General features: G+C 38.3%; 1 protein-coding gene across 4 annotated transcripts in view; it reads left to right on the top strand.

Annotated features, from left to right (window-relative positions):
* Positions 1–18603, top strand: part of PID1 (phosphotyrosine interaction domain containing 1) — a 266673-nt gene that overhangs the window by 101478 nt on the left and 146592 nt on the right. For all 4 annotated transcript variants that reach the window (XM_032638063.1, XM_032638062.1, XM_032638065.1 and 1 more), the window contains one exon: positions 13700–13846. In XM_032638063.1, coding sequence (XP_032493954.1) covers positions 13700–13846 — 147 coding nt within the window. The remainder of the gene's footprint in view (positions 1–13699; positions 13847–18603) is intronic.

Below are 18603 nucleotides of genomic sequence, written 5' to 3' on the forward strand. Positions count from 1 at the left end.
GCCTTCTCTTTCTGTTATGGGCTGAATTGTGCCTGCTTCTCCCTCAAAAAAGGCATGTGGAAGTCCTAATCCCTGTTGCTTCAGAATGTGACCTTATTTAGAAATAGGGTCTTTGCAGAGGTCATCAAGTTAAACCGAGGTCATTAGGATGGGACCTAATCCACTATGGTATCCTTACAAAAAAGGGAAATTTGGACTCAGAGACAGACGTACACAGAGGGAACGTGATGTGAAGACACACAGAGAAGGCAGCCATGTGCCTGCAGTGATGCATCTACTAGCCAAGGAATGCCAGGGCTCACCAGCAGACTCCAGAAGCTAGAAGAGGGAGGGAAGGATTCTCCCCTCAAGCCCCCAAAGAGACCATGGCCCTGTTGACACCTAGATTTGGGGCTTCTTGACTCCAGAACTGTTAGACAATACATTTCTGTTGTTTCAAGTCACCCAGTTTTTGGTACCTTGTTATGGCAGCCCTAGGGAAGTAGTACACTTTCTTTTCTTTTTTCCTTTCTTTTTATTTTATTTTTTTGATGAAGACTTTTCTAAATAATTTTCCTCTCCCTCCCTCTCTTCCTCCTACTCTTGCCTTGTTTTCTTACATATGCTGCGTTGATAACATAGTTGACATTTGCTTGTGGGTTCCCTGGAGTAAGAAAGGAAATTCCATTCTTGAACCATTTGGAGGAAAGCAGAAAACCCCTCTTCAGATGTTTGGACCTTTTGGCTGTTACTCAAGAGGGAGTCATTTTCCTCATTGAAATGGTTTGCCATCTCTGCCAGGACTGGGTGGAGATGAGCCTTTTCTGCTATTGTAGTTTGGTGAGACTGGCCTGAGAGATGGCCTACATCTCCTACATGTTGGATCTTGAGGGGCTGCAGGCATTTCCTTCCTTTCCAAGGAAATTTGTGTGATTTCTGTGAACCAAGTATGGCCATTAGTAACGGTACCTTTGGCTGAGAGTTGTCAGCACCCTACACGTGAGGCTGGATTGTTGTCTGGTTGTGGACTTGGACCAGAGATCATTACCAAGGTGATTTTCAGAACCCAACAGTCTAGTTGATGGTAGTGAGCTGTGGTGTGGAGTCAAGAAATGGAAGGAAGTGAAAGAAGATGAGAACAGGGTGATTTGGGCGTGTGTGTAGTTTGAAATTCCAATTATGTTGTTTTTCTTTACTCACTTAATCATTCATTTATTCATTAAATATTTATTTCGTGACTGCTCTGTGTCAGGTGCTTTGTGAGGGATGAGGGTTACAAAGAAAAGACAACCTTGTAAACAGTACATTCAGGTGTTATAGGTGTTATGCAGATACTCACTATTGTACAGGTATGGTTCAGGCATAAAGCAGACAGAGAGGTTAATTCTACCTGGGCTGGGAGGTGAGGAGTTTCAGAAAAGCCTTTATAGATGTGATCATAATTGAGAGGACAGTCAACAGAATATTAAAGTTGCTGTCTCCCTTAATGTGGATTAATTTTTGCTCTTTTTAAAAGACTCTCCTAAAGGTATCATGTAGAGCAAATGAATTCTCAGTCCTCTGTAGATGACTGCAGTGTAGCGCTCTCCACTGACCCCTGATCAAAGCAAACTCTGGTCTTGCCAGAGCTCTGTCATGTCACCTTCCTGACCATTTGAAGCCTGGGCACAAAATTATTTTAAGTTTCCTTCCAGCCTGCCAAGATAATGTTCAATCCTGCATCAACCAAAGCATTGTCCTCTAGAGGAATTTTGTCTAGCAAAAATGAAGCGAAAATAAAACCAAATGTGTGTAGACGTAAATGTCTGTGTGTTCAGAACATTTATCTGCCAGGTCCTGAGGAGCAGGGTATTTACTGACACTATAAAGCCAAGCATTTCAAATGGGAACATTTAGGTGCCCCTGGGGCCACACTCAGGGCCCGAATGAAGTCCCTTGGGAGAATGTGAGAAACAGTCTTCAGAATCTTACCTAATCTTCACTTCTCTGGGCTTTGTTTTCTTCATCAGTGAAATGAGGTAGTTGGTCTAGTTCATCTGGAAGGTGTAGTCTGTATTGCTGGCTAGTTCCTCCCACAGAGTTTCATGGCTTATGTTTCTACGTTTATTTATGAGGGAGGATAGGACCAATATATCTCTAAGAAGAAGTATCTGAGAAGGGAGATAGGAAACTGACCACAATCAGATAGTAGTCAGCATTGGTGAAACCGTAAATATCTGAGATGGAAAGAAACAGGGTCTGGAGGAAAGGACCTTTGGAAATGATAGATGATGCTAATAGGCACTTCACAACATTTTATGTGTATCTCCCAAACACAAAGCATTCTTCAGTGCACTTAGTTTTTAACTGATTAAAAATATGAATTGACTTATGCCTTTGCCTAGGATGCATCACTTTCATCCTATCAGCAAGAAAAAGTCAGATAGTTTATAAAATCATAGCTTCTCTTGAATCCATCAAAGTCATAGTACATCCAACCAGCCTGCAACATACAGAGGTTAAGGCCTCCAAAAAGCGACTACGTATGAGTTATGGCTCACATGTGGAAGAGGATGGGAGGAAGATGGCCTGTGATACAAGAAGGAAAGAAAAATTCAGCTAAAATTATTAACAATTTGCTAAAAGTCAATTATGGGCTAGCACAAGAGTATAGAACCCACGGTGGCTGTATACCCATGGGGGAGTCACACTGTCTTGCGGGCTTCTCTAAACTGACCGCCACTGGGGCTCAGGAGAGGGATTGAGAGGCAGGCTGTAGGCCAGAGCAAGCCTCCCTTGACGTGCGGCTATCAGGCACAAAGCCTCACCTCAGTCTTCTCCCTAAGAAGCATAAGATTTCACAGCTAAGGTAGGGTGGCAGATCCTACCTTAGGTGAAGGTATAGGTGAAGGAGTCAAGAAATGGTGGTTGAAGGTGAAGACCCATTGTGCATAGGTGAAGACCCATTGTAAATTGTGGAGAAGAAAAGAAAAAGTCCTCTACATCTAGGGGAAAGGTGAGAAACCAGCCTGGATCCAGAACAGTAGAGGTCCCTTGTAGCAAAGTCAAGACCATTGAGAGCATAATTTCCAAGACTAAAGGAACAGGACATGCCCTAGAAAGCACCTAGTATCAAGAAATTTCAGTCAACCTTTAGGGGCAGGGAAGAAGTGTCAAGAGAGACTGTCTCACTCAGGTGTACAGAGGAGTCTGAAAGCTGAGGGTGGAGCACGAGTATTGAGACATTCTTCCCAGCAAACTAGACCCTACCCTGAAGACAAAGAAACGCTGGTGGAATTGAAGTCTGTACTACAGCAATAAAGCCCAAACCCAGATGATTTCCAGGCTAGACTGACTTGACACACTGCACTAATGCTCACTAAGCTGTAGAAGGAATGTGGTCCATTTCCGGTATAAATGCATTTACTACACTACTGAAATGATGTCTAGAATTCAGTAAAAAATATAAGATGTACAAAAAATCAAGAGAAAAAATAGTTTGTCTTCTCCATTGTGAGGAGACAAAGCTCTTAGTAAAACCAGACTCAGTGGCGACCTGAGTATGGAGTTTAAAATAACTGTCATTAGTATATCAAAGGCTCTAGAGAAAAAAGTGGAGGGCATACATGAACATATGGGGAATTTCAGCAAAGAGAAACTGTAAGAAAGAATCAAATGAAACTGCTAGGGAAAACAAGAACAAAAACAGCAACAACAGAGTAACAGAGATGAAGACAGACTTTAATGAACTCATCGGTAGACTCGACACAACCAAAGGACAAATAAGTGAACTTGAAGATAGGCCACTGTGTTGATTGTATTGATTTTCTGTGTCATATTTCATTGATTTCTCCTTTGTCTTTATTATTTGGTTTCTTTTACTTTTGGGTTTCATTTATTCTTTGCTTTTTTTTCTTAAGTTTGAAGCTGAGTTTGTTGAATAGAGAACTTTCTTCTACAGTTCTAATCTATTTCTAATACTTCTAATACTGGCATTTATGCTATAAAATTTCCCTTAAGTACCATTTTAGCGGCATCCTAGAATTTTTGATGTATTATGTTTTCATTTTCATTCAGTTCAGACTAATTCCTGTTTTACCTCTTGATTTATTCTTTCATCCATGGGTTATTTAGAAGTGTGCTATTTAGTTTACATATATTTGGAAAATTTACAGGTATTTTTCTGTTATTACTTTGTATAGCTTGAATCCTAAATTTACTTTTTTTGTGGCTCAGCATTTTGTCTGTCTTGGTAAATGTTTTATGTACACTTGAATTCTGTTTTTTGGTAAAGTGGTTTATAATTATCAATCATGTTAGGTTGGTTGATGGTGCTATTCAAATCTTCTATATCCTTACAGCTTTTCTGTCTACTCATTCTATCAATTTTGGAGAGAGCAGTATTGAAATTGCCAACCGTATTTGTGTTTTTTGTCTACTTATCCTTGTGGTCTATCATATTTATTTGCTTCTTCATATTTAGAGTGAATTTCTTATAGGCAGCCTAGAGTTGGGTTTTGTTTTTGATTTAATCTCACTATATATTTCTTTTATTTGAGATATTTAGGCCATTTACATTTTATACAATTGTTGACACGTTTAATTTTAAATCTTTTATCTTATTTGTTTTCTTTTTGTCTTATCTTTTTTTTGGTTAACTTTTCCCTCTATTTCTGCCTTCCATTTATGATTCCATTTTATCTTCTTTATACTTATATATAACTCTTTGGTTTGTTATTTTAGTCATTGCTTTATGGTTTATAGTATACACCTTTAATTTATTACAACCTACCTTCAAATGATATTAAACCACGTCATATATAGTTAGATCCTTACAATAGTACACTTCCATTTTTACCTTATCTGACCATTGTGCTAGTGTGGCAATGCATCTTACTTTTATATCTGCTAAAATCCCGTACCACATTGTTATTATTTTTAGTAATTTTGAATAGTCAAAATTATCTGATAATTATTATAAATTATAGATAATTATTCATTATCTTTGAATGAATTTTAAATTATAAGAAAGAAACTTATTAGTCCATGTAGTTACTCTCTTCTCTGCTCTTCATTCCCTTTTATAGATCTATATTTTCATCTTTTCTTTTGCCCAACTGACTTTCTTTAACGTTTCTTCTAGAATAAAGGTCCACTGGCAATGAATTGTTTCAATTTTATTTTACCTTCATTCTATACCCAGAATTCTTGATTTGCTGTGGTGTAATTTTCTTCTATTTCTTCTGCTTGGGGCTTATTGAGATTCTTGTATTTGTGGGTTTATAATTTCCTCAAATTTAGAAAATTTCTAGCTGTTTCCTCAGTTTTTTTCTTGTTTTTCCTTACTTCTCCTCTGGGGCTCCAGTTATACATATATCAGGATATTTGAAGTTGTCCCTTAGCTCCTTGATGCATTTTTTTTCTTCTTTTCTCTCTGTTGCATTTTGAATAGTTTCTATTGTTATGTCTCCAAGTTCACCAATGTTTTTTTTCTATAATGAAATCTGTTAGTAGCACCCAGTGTGCTTTTCCCCTTTATCATTATAGTTTTTATCTTTAGAAGTTAAATTTGGATCTTTTTATGTTTTCAATACCTCTGCTTACCTTTTGGAATATATGAAATACAGTCTTAATGTCTTTACCTGGTCATTATAACATCTGTGTCATTTTGGCTGGTTTTTATTAATTGATTTGTCTCTATTATGGGTTCTATTTTCCTGCCTTTTTGCATGCCTGGTGAGTTTTGATTGGATGTTAGACATTTTGAATTTTACCTTGTTGGTTGCTGGATATTTTTGTAATCCTATAAATATTTTCCAACAATTTTTGTGGAATTCAGGTAAATTACTCTGAAGTACTTTGATTATTTTGGATCATCTTTTAAAGATTTGCAGGTGGAATCAGAGTGGCATTTAGTCTAGTGCTAATTATTTCCTGCTACTGTGACTAGACAGTGAGTACTCTACCCAGTGCCCTATGACTCATGAGTTTTTCCATTCATTGGTGGAAACAGACAATATTGCTGGTTCGCTGTGAGCACCAGCACGTTCATCTCTAGTTCTTTCCAGTGGTTCTTTTCCTTTGGTTGGTTTCCTTTCATGTATGCTCTGATTAGTACACAACTATTTCCAAAGTTCTCTTTGTGTGCAGATATCCCCTTTTATTTGTCTCCCTGGGCTTTCGTCTCTGTCACCTTTAGCTCAGGGACTCTGCAGGGCCCTTCTCCTCCCTTCATGGCAGCCTGCAGACTCCCTCAAGGTAGTAAGCCGGACAGTTATAACTTATCTCATTTGTGTCACATCTTTCAGAGATCACTGTCCTTCATTGCCTGATATCCAGTGTCTCACAAACTGTTGCTTCATATTTTTTTTCTAGTTTATTTGGTTGTTTTAGGTGGCAGGATCTACTTGGTTCCTGTTACTCCATCTGGATTGAAACCGAAGTAAAAAATATTGATCTTTAGCAGTTTAATTGAATTCAGTGCAATAAGACACTCATACACCAGGAGCATGTGAGAATAACTTAGAGAAGAACAGATTTCTAAATGCTTATTCCTATCCCATACTTAATTATGTGGAATGACCAGACAATTGGCCCATTTTATTAATACTTCTGTCTATCATTCACTCACACTCCGTTAGTTGAATATTCATAATTTAAATATAGGTATGAGTTAATTCAGCTGTACTTGAATTTTTTTCATGAGTGGGTGGAATTTTTGTTCTATGCTCTTAGCATTTGTTGTTTTCCATCAGGGGTTGCAAATTCAGATGCCTGTAAGGGTCAAGCAAGTATAGGAGTGAAGTTGGTAAGGCATAAATAGTCACTGGTCTTTATTTATTTTTTATTTTTGGCTGCATTGGGTCTTCGTTGCTGCACATGGGGTATCCCTAGTACTCTTCATTACAGTGTGCAGGCTTCTCATCGTGGTGGCTTCTCTTGTTGTGGAGCATGGGCTCTAGGCATGCAGGCAGCACGCAGGCTCGGTAGTTGCGGTGCATGGTCTCAGTAGTTGCAGTGCACAGGCTCTAGGGCTCAAGGGCTTCAGTAGTTGTGGCTCGTGGGCTCTAGAGCGCAGGCTCAGTAGTTGTGGTGCACGGGCTTAGTTGCTCTGCGGCATGTGGGATCTTCCCAGACCAGGGATTGAACCCGTGTCCCCTGCATTGGCAGGCGGATTCTTAACCATTGAGCCACCAGGGTAGTCCCACTGGTCTTTAGTATAGAAGGGAAATCTGGCACTGGCGGAAGGAGGGACCATGGTGAATTGCAGAGGAAAATGCCTGAGTAAATAAGGGCGTTTGCAGCAACAGCTGGAGCTCATTGTTGCCCTGAGGGAATGCAAGTTGCTTTTGTAGATATTCTGATCTTTCAAGAGAAGTAGAAATGCAAATTTTAATCATATGTATCTCAGTTTTTGAATACTACTTCAAATTTTGATCATAAAGCAGTCTGTGAATCAAATAAAACTTATTTACAGGCTAAGTATGCCTTCAGGCTGTGAGCTTGCAACCTGTGTTCAACAATAAATTGTTTAACTGTTAACATATACAAAAATAGTTTAGAAAATTACAGAAACCTCTGAAGCTAGGGATGCAGCACATAGGTATATTTTTGTGTGTGTATGTGCATATGTATGTATTTCAGATCAGTAACAAAAAGTAAATAAGTAGATACACACACACAAACACACATACACACACTCCCCTGAGTGAGTCTTTCACAAGCCTTGGGGGCTTTTTGCATACTCTGTGGGCATGGAGTTATTTTTATGCTTCTCCCACATAATCTCTTGAGAGAATCTGTGATGTTCAAAAGAAATCTTCCATAATTAAAACTGCATGAATAAGTATGGGTGTGTGAACATGAGTATTTTAAGTTAGTTTAATAATAGCTATCAGTTTAATAGATATAGACAGTCTTAAATTTATGAATATCTGGATGTAGGCCTTTAAGCTGTAACTTTTTTGAATATGGCAGTTACTAGGATAATTTGCAGCAAGAAGCTTCATGCCAAATTGGTGTATGTCTTTCTTTTCTTGAAATACCGGATCAACACAAATTGCATTAAAAATTTAATTCTTGAAATAAAAGAGTGCAATTTTGTATATGCCTACTAGATTTGGAGAGATTATCCAACCCTGCTTTACTTTTTTTTTTTGTTTTTGTTTTTGTTTTTTTTGCGGTACGCGGGCCTCCCACCGCCGCGGCCCCCCCCGCCGCGGAGCACAGGCTCCGGACGCGCAGGCCCAGCGGCCATGGCCCACGGGCCCAGCCGCTCCGCGGCACGCGGGATCCTCCCGGACCGGGCCACGATCCCGCGCCCCCCGCATCGGCAGGCGGACTCCCAACCACTGCGCCACCAGGGAAGCCCCCTGCTTTACTTTTAAAAAGGACAAAAACTAATAAACAAAACCTTTGCACTAAAATGTGTTTAAATGAAAGTTGAATTTAAGTAAAATTTTCTTTTATTCACTCATGTAATTATTCCTAATCATCTAACAAATCATATGCTGTTTATTTAACAAAATATTTTTCTCATTTTTATGGGATTTTTTGGGTAAAGGTGCTAGAATAAATATTTAAAAGCAGAACTCTGAGAATATACATTAAATAGAAGCAAAAGATTATTAGATCTAATTTATGAAAGGACACAAAAGTCATCACACCTGTTTCTTTATTCATATGTGGGGCCTGAATACACTTGTTATTTTAAAAGACAAGTGGTATACAATGTAAGGAAACCACAACTGAGTTCCACTAATTCTTACAGAACCCTAAAGTAATAAAATGATTATGTGTAGAAAGTCAGAGCCCTACTGATTTTTGTACACTTGTACAAATTAACATTTGTTTGGGGTACTGAGTATTTTTCCATTAATTCCATTCACCCACTTGTTCCTTGTGGTTCTCTTGAGAACATTTGCAATATTTTTGAAGCTTGATTAGGGCATTACTGAATCAGTAATTTGCAAGTTAAAACTGACCATTTTAGTCAGCCTTCAAAATGCAAAGATGAGCCAGGGATTAAAACCTTTAATGCCTTCCCTCTAATTTGTGTGAAGACAGTGTTCCAGTTATCTTAGAAAAAGAGGAGGCAGGATTTGCCTTCCAAAGAAGTTCTGTATTTTGGATGCAGAATCAATACAAAGGTGAGATACACTGGATTTGAATTGGTAAAATATGTAAATCTCTGCCTGCTAAACTGTCAGAGATTAATGTCTGAATAGGAGTAGGAAGCGCCAACTGTAAAATTATACAGGGCATGCGATTACCCCATCTGCATAATGGGGCTTGATTTAGAGGCTCTATTTTAGGATCGCACATAAAGCACCAAATGTAGAAAGCAGAGCTTTGTTTGATTTGTCCTAGGCAGTGCCCTAATTTTCTACAACACTATTCACGTCCCTTCTTTAAGAATGAATAACACATTTTCTTTATGGAACCCTGTGCATCCGTCATTTGGGGACTGTAGCTCTTCCAAGCTACTCTATTAGATTGCCCTTGTGTTGTCTTTTTATGATGCTACTGGATTATGTTATTTGAGGTTGCATTATCTTTATTGCACTTGTATGTCCATGCAAAGAACAAGTGATATTATTTTTGACTGGTCATAACAAGCATTTTAAAGTTGACAGATGAGAAAACTGAGGCCCAGGAAGTATAAGGCCATGCAGTTCTGACAGAGTCGGTTATAGCAAATGGGTCTTGGCTACTCAGCAAGAATTGTGTTATTATTGCAGGTACAGTATTCGCCTGTCTCTTGAGACTTGGGATTCCTCTTATTTTGGCAGTAGCTCAGAGAGCTTTGCCTTAAATATTAATAACCTAGGGACTATAATACTTTCTTTGGATTATTATTTGGTGCTTGGTCATTACGGCTCAGCCTATTCCAATAACTAAGTGCAAGATTCACTATTTTTTTTAAAGATAATGTTGCTATTCATTTATGCAGATTACCATTTATGAGGTCCTTTTAAAACTTTTATCTCCGTTTTATTTTTACAGATGGTTTTTTATTAAAAAGTAGTTTTGTATTGGTGAGACTCTGAATTTTTTGGATCAGACAACTAACTCAAGCTCACTTAAGCATAAAAGCCACTGTATTGGTTCATTCTGTCAGTAAGTCTGTGGATAGATCTGAGTCAGATGCAGCTGGATCCAGGGGCTCAGCTTTGTCGTCTGTGACTTTCCATTTCTAAGCTCTCCTGTTGTCTCTGTGTGGTCTTACCATTCACCGACAGACCTCGTGGGAAGAGAAGGTCAGCAGCAGCTCTGAACTCTTTACCCCCTTTTAGCAAAAAGCCTACATATCAACCTCCCAGGTGATTCTGTTCAGCCAATCTTGAGTTTCATCTGAACCAATTCCTTTGGCCAGGTACATGGGGTTACTCAGATGGTCAGCCTGTGTCACGTATTCTTTCCATTGGGGGTGGGGAATTATGAATGACAGCCCCATTTCACAAAGCAGCATATGGTAGAGGAGGAGTTTCCCAAAGGGGGGGGCAGAAGGGTGTTCTTATCAGAAGCAGCTTTAGCTATTACACTTCGACCACTGAAGGTTTACAAGACAGACTCAGAGTTACATAAAAATGTTAATTTTCTGTAGAAGTATGTATTGTTGTAGACTCAATGATTCAGCACATAATCTACATTTTATTTCCTTCTTTACTTTCATCCTTTCACAGTGGACAAAAAGGACAATGCCATTAAAGAAAAAAAACCACTTTTTTTCTTTAATGTTTTAAAGACATTAAAAAAAAACTTTCTCTATTTCACCTTCAAATATTGTCTTAGCCTTTTTCTTTAGCTCTTGTAAGGAACTTCTCATGTAGAATTGTTGTCGTTTGATTTCACAGTCTCTCTTGATTGTGAGAAATCTTTCAAGCAGAGGTTCACATTTTATTTCTGTTCCAGCTGTGCCTCTCACAGTGCTGGCTGAGTGGGGCTGTTGAGTAAAGGTGGATGGTTGGATTGGTGAGTGATTACAGGGCAGCTATCTACCTGGCTGGAGATGCCCAAACTCTGTAGAATTGTGTAGTTGAGGTTACACCACACATTGTGTTGAAGTTGGAATTTGAACTCCCTTATTTTCCTATCCCTAAGCTTATTTCTTTTACTTAGCTCCCAGGCAAGGGGGCCTTACATGTGCCCATCTGTAACTTCCAGTCTCTCTGTGTGCCTGGTAATTGAACCATTTGGTTCTGACGGGAATTATAGTGGGGACAGGAAGACAGTGTCAGAACTTCTGGGCAGCTTGATTGTCCAACCCGCATGAGAACAGGGCCACTTCTAGTGCCATCTTTGGGACCTTCCTGTGTGGCACGAGTCAGGCTGAGTTGAGCTTCAATTTCATGTACCCCTCGTAGAGCGCCAGCAAAACGGCAGCCGAGGGAGAGTGTTCCCACTTGCTCATTACTTTGTCTTCTGAGCCCCTCTCCCTTCATCATCTTCATCCCATAGCTCCAGGTAGTTGCTCACAGAGGCAAACTAACTTCAGCTGTCCCTCCCAGGGATCTCTGTTGCTCTTCCCAGACCACTTTGCAACCCTAAACCTGCACCCTCTTGGACTGGAATCAATTAAGAGCAAAGATAGGAACTTCCAGATTAATGTGAAGACTTGCATTTATGCAATTAATATGAAGATTTCCTTACATTTAAAAAACTGCAAATCACTACTCCTTGGGAGACCTAAGTGCAAGTCTCTCTCCCATTTAAAAAATATCAGAGCTGGCAACTTTGTATTCTGAAACGTGGCTTTATCAATTAGGGTTAAGTCAGAAAGACAGAAGTACTAGGAGATATATATTAAGAGGTTTATTCAAGGAGTTGGCTTATGTGATTGTAGGGGCTGGCTAAGCAAGTTTGAAATCCTTAGGGCAGACTGTCAGGAAGGGTGGGGTGGAACTCTGACATAGACTGAAATAGCTATTCACAGGTGGAATTTCTTCTTCAGCGAAGCCTCAGCTCACCTATTAAAGCCTGTAAATTGATTTAATCAGGCCCACCCAGATTATCTAAAATAATCTCCCTTACTTCCATTCAACTGATTATGGACTTTAACCACATTCACAAAGTACGGTCATGGCAGTACCTAGATTAGTATTTGATTGAATATCTGAGCATGGTAGCCTAGCCAAGTTAACATGTAAAACTGATCATCAAAGTGGTCAGTTGGAGTTCTAGTAGATTCTGTGTGGACTTGTGAAATGCAGGCCTTGAAATCCTGATACAGATTTCAAAACCACTACTGCCTTTATATTGAATTGTATGGGAACTGTTTTTGGTGATTTATATTTAGGTGAATGTACTTGTGTATATATGTCATCATTCACTTCTTTCAGTACTGTGTTTTACAAACCATAGCAGGTCCAGAAAGATCAAGTTGGATGAAGTAGTGAGCAGGTATACTTCATGAACCCTGGTTTATAGATCATTATTTTTACATTTGTGCTGTGTATTTTTCTTTCATTTTATTACCTGCATTACCTTCCACAAATACTCCTTGGACATCTGTAAGGTTTCAGGTGATGTTTTAGGTACTTGGGAGACTTCATTGATTCAGACAGCTTCTACTGAGTATTTATGTGTACCAAACTTAGCTACATAATTTGTGGGGCCCAGTATAAAATGAAAATCAATGTCCTCCATTCAAAAAGTAGAAAAAAGTGCCATTAAAAGTACTGACAATAAAGCTTTTTCTTTTCTTCCATGAATCTCTCTGGAATCATGGTGGTTTTCCTTCCTTTTTTTTTTTTTTTAATTTGCTGTTTAATCCTGTTCTAAGTTTAAAAAATTTTTTTAATTTTAGATTATTGACATGAATTTATCATTCATCGTTTACTGGACCCAAGAAAATGGGAGGATAATGGATGGAAAATGAGGTTAGAGCCACTTTGGGTCCCTGAATCATGCATGGGCTTGAAGGCCAAAGTAAGGACTTAGAATTTTTCAGTGAGGAGTGGGGAAGACTTGGGAGACTTTTGGCAGAAGGGTGACAGCCATGGTGGGATTTTAGAAGGATCCCCTTTGGCTGCTGTGTGGCAAGGTTGGAAATGGCAGGATTAGTTTGGAAGCTGCTATAATAGACCAAACAATGATGGTGCCTGGATTGGGTATATAGATAGATAGTGGTGATTAAACATGGCTGGATTCTGGGCATATTTCAAGACTAGTGCCAACAGGAGTTGCGTATAGAATGAATATTTACCTGGAGTCCTGGCCTGGGGCAGCAGATAAAATGGTCCATTGAGAAACAGCGAATTTTCTAAAGTTCTACAGCCAATGCATGACAGAAGTAGAGAAGGCAGAAAACAGAAGTCCTGTGTGTGTGTGTTTTTCATCAGCTCTTCTCCTTTTTCATTACCTCTAGACTTTCCCCAAAGTATCTCCTGTAACATCCCCTTCCCAACATCTTCACTTATTTTGCTGAATTCAGCATGGATTACATGTCTAGAATCTCATCTATACGTATCACTTTGGAAGAACCTCTCAGAGCAAGGTCCTGGTGACTCACCACTGCCCCGTGTTTTCATGGCTTCTGTGTAGGGGTTGGCTGTCTCTCACAGTTTCATTTTGGTGGTATCCTGACAGTTTTTTCCTTCTATTTCACTTGATACCTTTTGGCCTGCTCTAGTAAAACAGAATTCATAAAACAAAGATTTTGCTACTGGGTTTGCTGTACAGTTGCACCCTGTATAATTCCAAATGAGTTAACTCTGGTTTTTTTTTTTCTGCTTTCCAGCACTTTCAGACCATGCTGAAGTCTAAGTTGAATGTCCTAACACTGAAAAAGGAACCTCTGCCAGCAGTCATTTTCCATGAGCCTGAGGCCATTGAGCTGTGCACCACCACGCCCCTGATGAAGACCAGAACTCACAGTGGCTGCAAGGTATGAGGCAGATGGCCATCAGGGAACCTCTTGGTGGGGCAGACAAAAGCATGTATACCCTTAAGGCTCTTGTTCAAAGTGATAACTTTTTTAGGAATGAAAATATCAAACGACTAACAGAATAAGCTCATTGAGTGACGGTAGTCTGAATCCATACCCTGCTCTATTTTTCTTAATGATATAGCACTCTTCATCATTTTGGGGTTCACATAAAGGTATAAGTTTGGTATGTGTGAATGAAATAGTTTTCTTACCATATTTTCTTTTTTTTTTTAAACATCTTTATTGGAGTATAATTGCTTTACAATGTTGTGTTAGTTTCTGGTGCATAACAAAGTGAGTCAGCTATATGTATACCTATATACTGACATCGCCTCCCTCTTGCGTCTCCTTCCCACACTCCCTACACAACCCCTCTAGGTGGTCACAAAGCACCGAGCTGATCTCCCCGTAGGATGCAGCTGCTTCCCACTAGCTATCTGTTTTACATTTGGTAGTATATCTAAGTCCATGCCACTCTCACTTCGTCCCAGCTTACCCTTTCCTCTCCCCATGTACTCAGATTCATTCTCTACGTCTGCGTCTTTATTCCAGAATCATTCATCAGAACCATTATTTTTTTTAGATTCCATATATATGTGTTTGCATATGGTATTTGTTTTTCTCTTTCTCACTCTGTATGACAGATTCTAGGTCCATCCACCTCACTACAAATAACTCAATTTCATTTCTTTTTATGGCTGAATAATATTCCATTGTATATATATGTCACATCTTCTTTACCCATTCATCTGTTGATGGACACTTAGGTTTCTTCCATGTCCTTCTATTGTAAATAGAGCTGCAATGAACACTGTGGTACATGACTCTTTTTGAATTACGGTTTTCTCAGGGTATATGCCCAGGAGTGGGATTGCTGGGTCATATGGTAGTCCTATTTTTAGTTTTTCAAGGAACCTCCATACTGTACTCCATACTGGCTGTATCAATTTACTTTCCCACCAACAGTGCAAGAGGGTTCCCTTTTCTCCGCACCCTCTCCAGCATTTGTTGTTTGTAGATTTTTTGATGATGGCCATTCTGACTGGTGTGAGGGGATACTGCATTGTAGCTTTGATTTGCATTTCTCTAATGATTAGTGATGTTCAGTATCCTTTCATGTGTTTGTTGGCGATCTGTATATCTTCTTTGGAGAAATGTCTATTTAGGTCTTTTGCCCATTTTTGGATTGGATTGTTTGTTTTTTAGATATTGAGCTGCTTGTATATTTTGGAGATTAATCCTTTGTCAGTTGCTTCATTTGCAAATATTTTCTCCCATTCTGAGGGTTGTCTTTTCGTCTTGTTTATGGTTTTCTTTGCTGTGCAAAAGCATTTAAGTTTCATTTGGTCCCATTTGTATATTTTTGTTTTTATTTCCATTTTTCTAGGAGGTGGGTCAAAAAAGATCTTGCTGTGATTTATGTCAAAGACTGTTCTTCCTGTGTTTTCCTCTAAGAGTTTTATAGTGTCTGGCCTAACATTTAGGTCTTTAATCCATTTTGAGTTTATTTTTGTGTATCGTGTTAGGGAGTGTTCTAATTTCATTCTTTAACACATAGCTGTCCAGTTTTCCTAGCACCACTTATTGAAAAGGCTGTCTTTTCTCAACTTTATATTTTTGCCTCCTTCATCAAATGTAAGGTGACCATATGTGCATGGGTTTATCTCTGGGCTTTCTTTCCTGTTCCATTGATCTATATTTCTGCTTTTGTGCCAGTGCCATACTGTCTTGATTACTGTAGCTTTGTAGCATAGTCTGAAGTCAGGGAGCCTGATTCCTCCAGCTCCGTTTTTCTTTCTCAGGATTGCTTTGGCTATCCAGGGTCTTTTGTGGTTCCATACATATTGTGACACTTTTTGTTCTAGTTCTGTGAAAAATGCCATTGATAGTTTGACAGGGATTGCATTGAATCTGTAGATTGCTTTGGGTAGTATAGTCATTTTCACAGTGTTGATGCTTCTAATCCAAAAACATGGTATGTCTCTCCATCTATTTGTATCATCTTTAATTTCTTTCATCAGTGTCTTATTGTTTTCTGCATACAGGTCTTTTGTCTCCTTATGTGGGTTTATTCTTAGGTATTTTATTTTTTTGTTGGGAGTATTTCCTTAATTTCTTTTTCAGATTTTTCATCATTAGTGTATAGGAATGCAGAAGATTTCTGTGCATTAATTTTGTATCCTGCTACTTTACCAAATTTATTGATTAGCTCTAGTAGTTTTCTGATAGCATGTTTAGGATTCTGTATGTATAGTATCATGTCATCTGCAAACAGTGACAGCTTTACTTTTTCTTCTCCAAATTGGGTTCCTTTTATTTCTTTTTCTTTTCTGATTGCTGTGGCTAAAACTTCCAAAACTATGTTGAATAATAGTGGTGAGGGTGGGCATCCTTGTCTTGTTCCTGATTTTAGTGGAAATGGTTTCAGTTTTTCACCATTGAGTACAATGTTGGCTGTGGTTTGTCATATATGGCCTTTATTTCGTTGAGGTAAGTTCCCTTTATGCCTACTTTCTGGAGAGTTTTTATGATAAATGGGTGTTGAATTTTGTCGAAAGCTTTTTCTGCATATCATATGGCTTTTATCCTTCAGTTTTTTAACATGGTTTATCACACTGATTGATTTGCATATATTGAAGAATCCTTGCATTCCTGGGATAAACCCCACTTGATCATGGTGTATGATCCTTTTCATGTGCTGTTGGATTCTGTTTGCTAGTATTTTTTTTTTGAGGATTTTGCATCTATGTTCATCAGTGTTATTGGTCTGTAGTTTTCTTTTTGTGTGAGATCTTCGTCTGGTTTTGTTATCAGGGTGATGGTGGTCTTGTAGAATGAGTTTGGGAGTGTTCCTCTGTCTGCTATATTTGGAAGAGTTTGAGAAGGATAGGTGTTAGCTCTTCTCTAAATGTTTGATAGAATTTGTCCGTGAAGCCATCTGGTCCTGGGCTTTTGTTTGTTGGAAGATTTTTAATCACATTCTCAATTTCAATGCTTGTGATTGGTCTGTTTTTATTTTCTTTTTATTTCTTCCTGGTTCAGTCTCAGAAGTTTGTGCTTTTCTAAGAATTTGTCCATTTCTTCCAGGCTGTCCATTTAGTTGGCATAGAGTTGCTTTTAGTAATGTCTCATGATTCTTTGTATTTCTGCAGTGTCATTTGTTACTTCTCCTTTTTTATTTCTAATTCTGTTGATTTGAGTCTTTTCCCTTTTTTCTTGCTGAGTTTGGCTAATGGTTTATCAATTTTGTTTATCTTCTCAAAGAACCAGCTTTTGGTTTTATTGATGTTTGCTATTGTGTCCTTCATTTCTTTTTTATTTCTTTCTGATCTGAGTTTTATGATTTCTTTCCCTCTGCTAACTTTGGGTATTTTTTGTTCTTCTTTCTCTAATTGCTTTAGGTGTAAGATTAGGTTGTTTATTTGAGATTTTTCTGGTTTCTTGAGGTAGGATTTTACTGCTATACACTTCCCTTTTAGAACTGCTTTTCCTGCATCCCATAGGTTTTGGGTCATTGTGTTTTCATTGTCATTTTCTTTTAAGTATTTTCTGATTTCCTCTTTGATTTCTTCAGTGATCTCTTTGTTATTTAGTAATATATCGTTTAGCCTCCATCTGTTTGTATTTTTTACAGTTTATTTTTCTGTAATTGATATCTAGTCTTATAGTGCTTTGGTCAGAAAAAATACTTGATACAATTTCAGTTTTCTTAAATTTACCAAGGCTTGATTTGTGACCCAAGGTGTGATCTCTCCTGGAGAATGTTCCATGAGCACTTGAGAAGAAATTGCATTCTGTTGTTTTTGGACGGAATGTCCTATAAATATCAATTAAGTCCACCTTGTTTAATGTATCATTTGAAGCTTGTGTTTCCTTATTTATTTTCATTCTGGATGACCTATCCATTGGTGAAAGTGGGGTGTTAACATCCCGTACTACTATTGTGTTACTGTCGATATCCCTTTTTTTGGCTGTTAGCATTTGCCTTATGTATTTAGGTGCTCCTTTTTTGGATGCATAAATATTTGCAATTGTTATACCTTCTTCTTGGATTGATCCCTTGATCATTTTGTAGTGTCCTTCTTTGTCTCTTGTAATAGTCTTTATTTTAAGGTCTATTTTGTCTGATATTAGAGTTGCTACTCCAGCTTTCTTTTGATTTCCATTTGCATGGAATATCTTTTTCCATCCCCTCACTTTCAGTCTGTATGTGTCCCTAGGTCTCAAGTGGCTGTCTTGTAGACAGCATATATACGGGGCTTGTTTTTGTATTCATTCAGCTAGTCTGTGTCTTTTGGTTGGAGCATTTAATCCATTTACATTTAAGGTAATTATTGATATGTATGTTCCTATTATCATTTTCTTAATTGTTTGGGGTTTGTTATTGTAGTTTTGTCCCTCTCTTTTGTTTCGTGCCTAGAGAAGTTCCTTTAGCATTTCTGTAAAGCTGATTTGGTGGTGCTGAATTCTCTTAGGTTTCCTAGTCCGTAAAGATTTTAATTTCTCCGTCAAATCTGAATGAGATCCTTGCTGGATACAGTAATCTTGATTGTGTGTTTTTCCCTTTCATCACTTTATATATGTCCTGCCACTCCCTTCTGGCTTGCAGAGTTTCTGCTGAAAGATCAGCTGTTAAATTTATGGGGATTGCCTTGTATGTTATTTGTTGCTTTTCCCATTCTGCTTTTAATATTTTTTCTTTGTATTTAATTTTT

Source organism: Phocoena sinus, chromosome 7 (genome assembly GCF_008692025.1).
Source record: "Phocoena sinus isolate mPhoSin1 chromosome 7, mPhoSin1.pri, whole genome shotgun sequence".
Classification (NCBI taxonomy): domain Eukaryota; kingdom Metazoa; phylum Chordata; class Mammalia; order Artiodactyla; family Phocoenidae; genus Phocoena; species Phocoena sinus.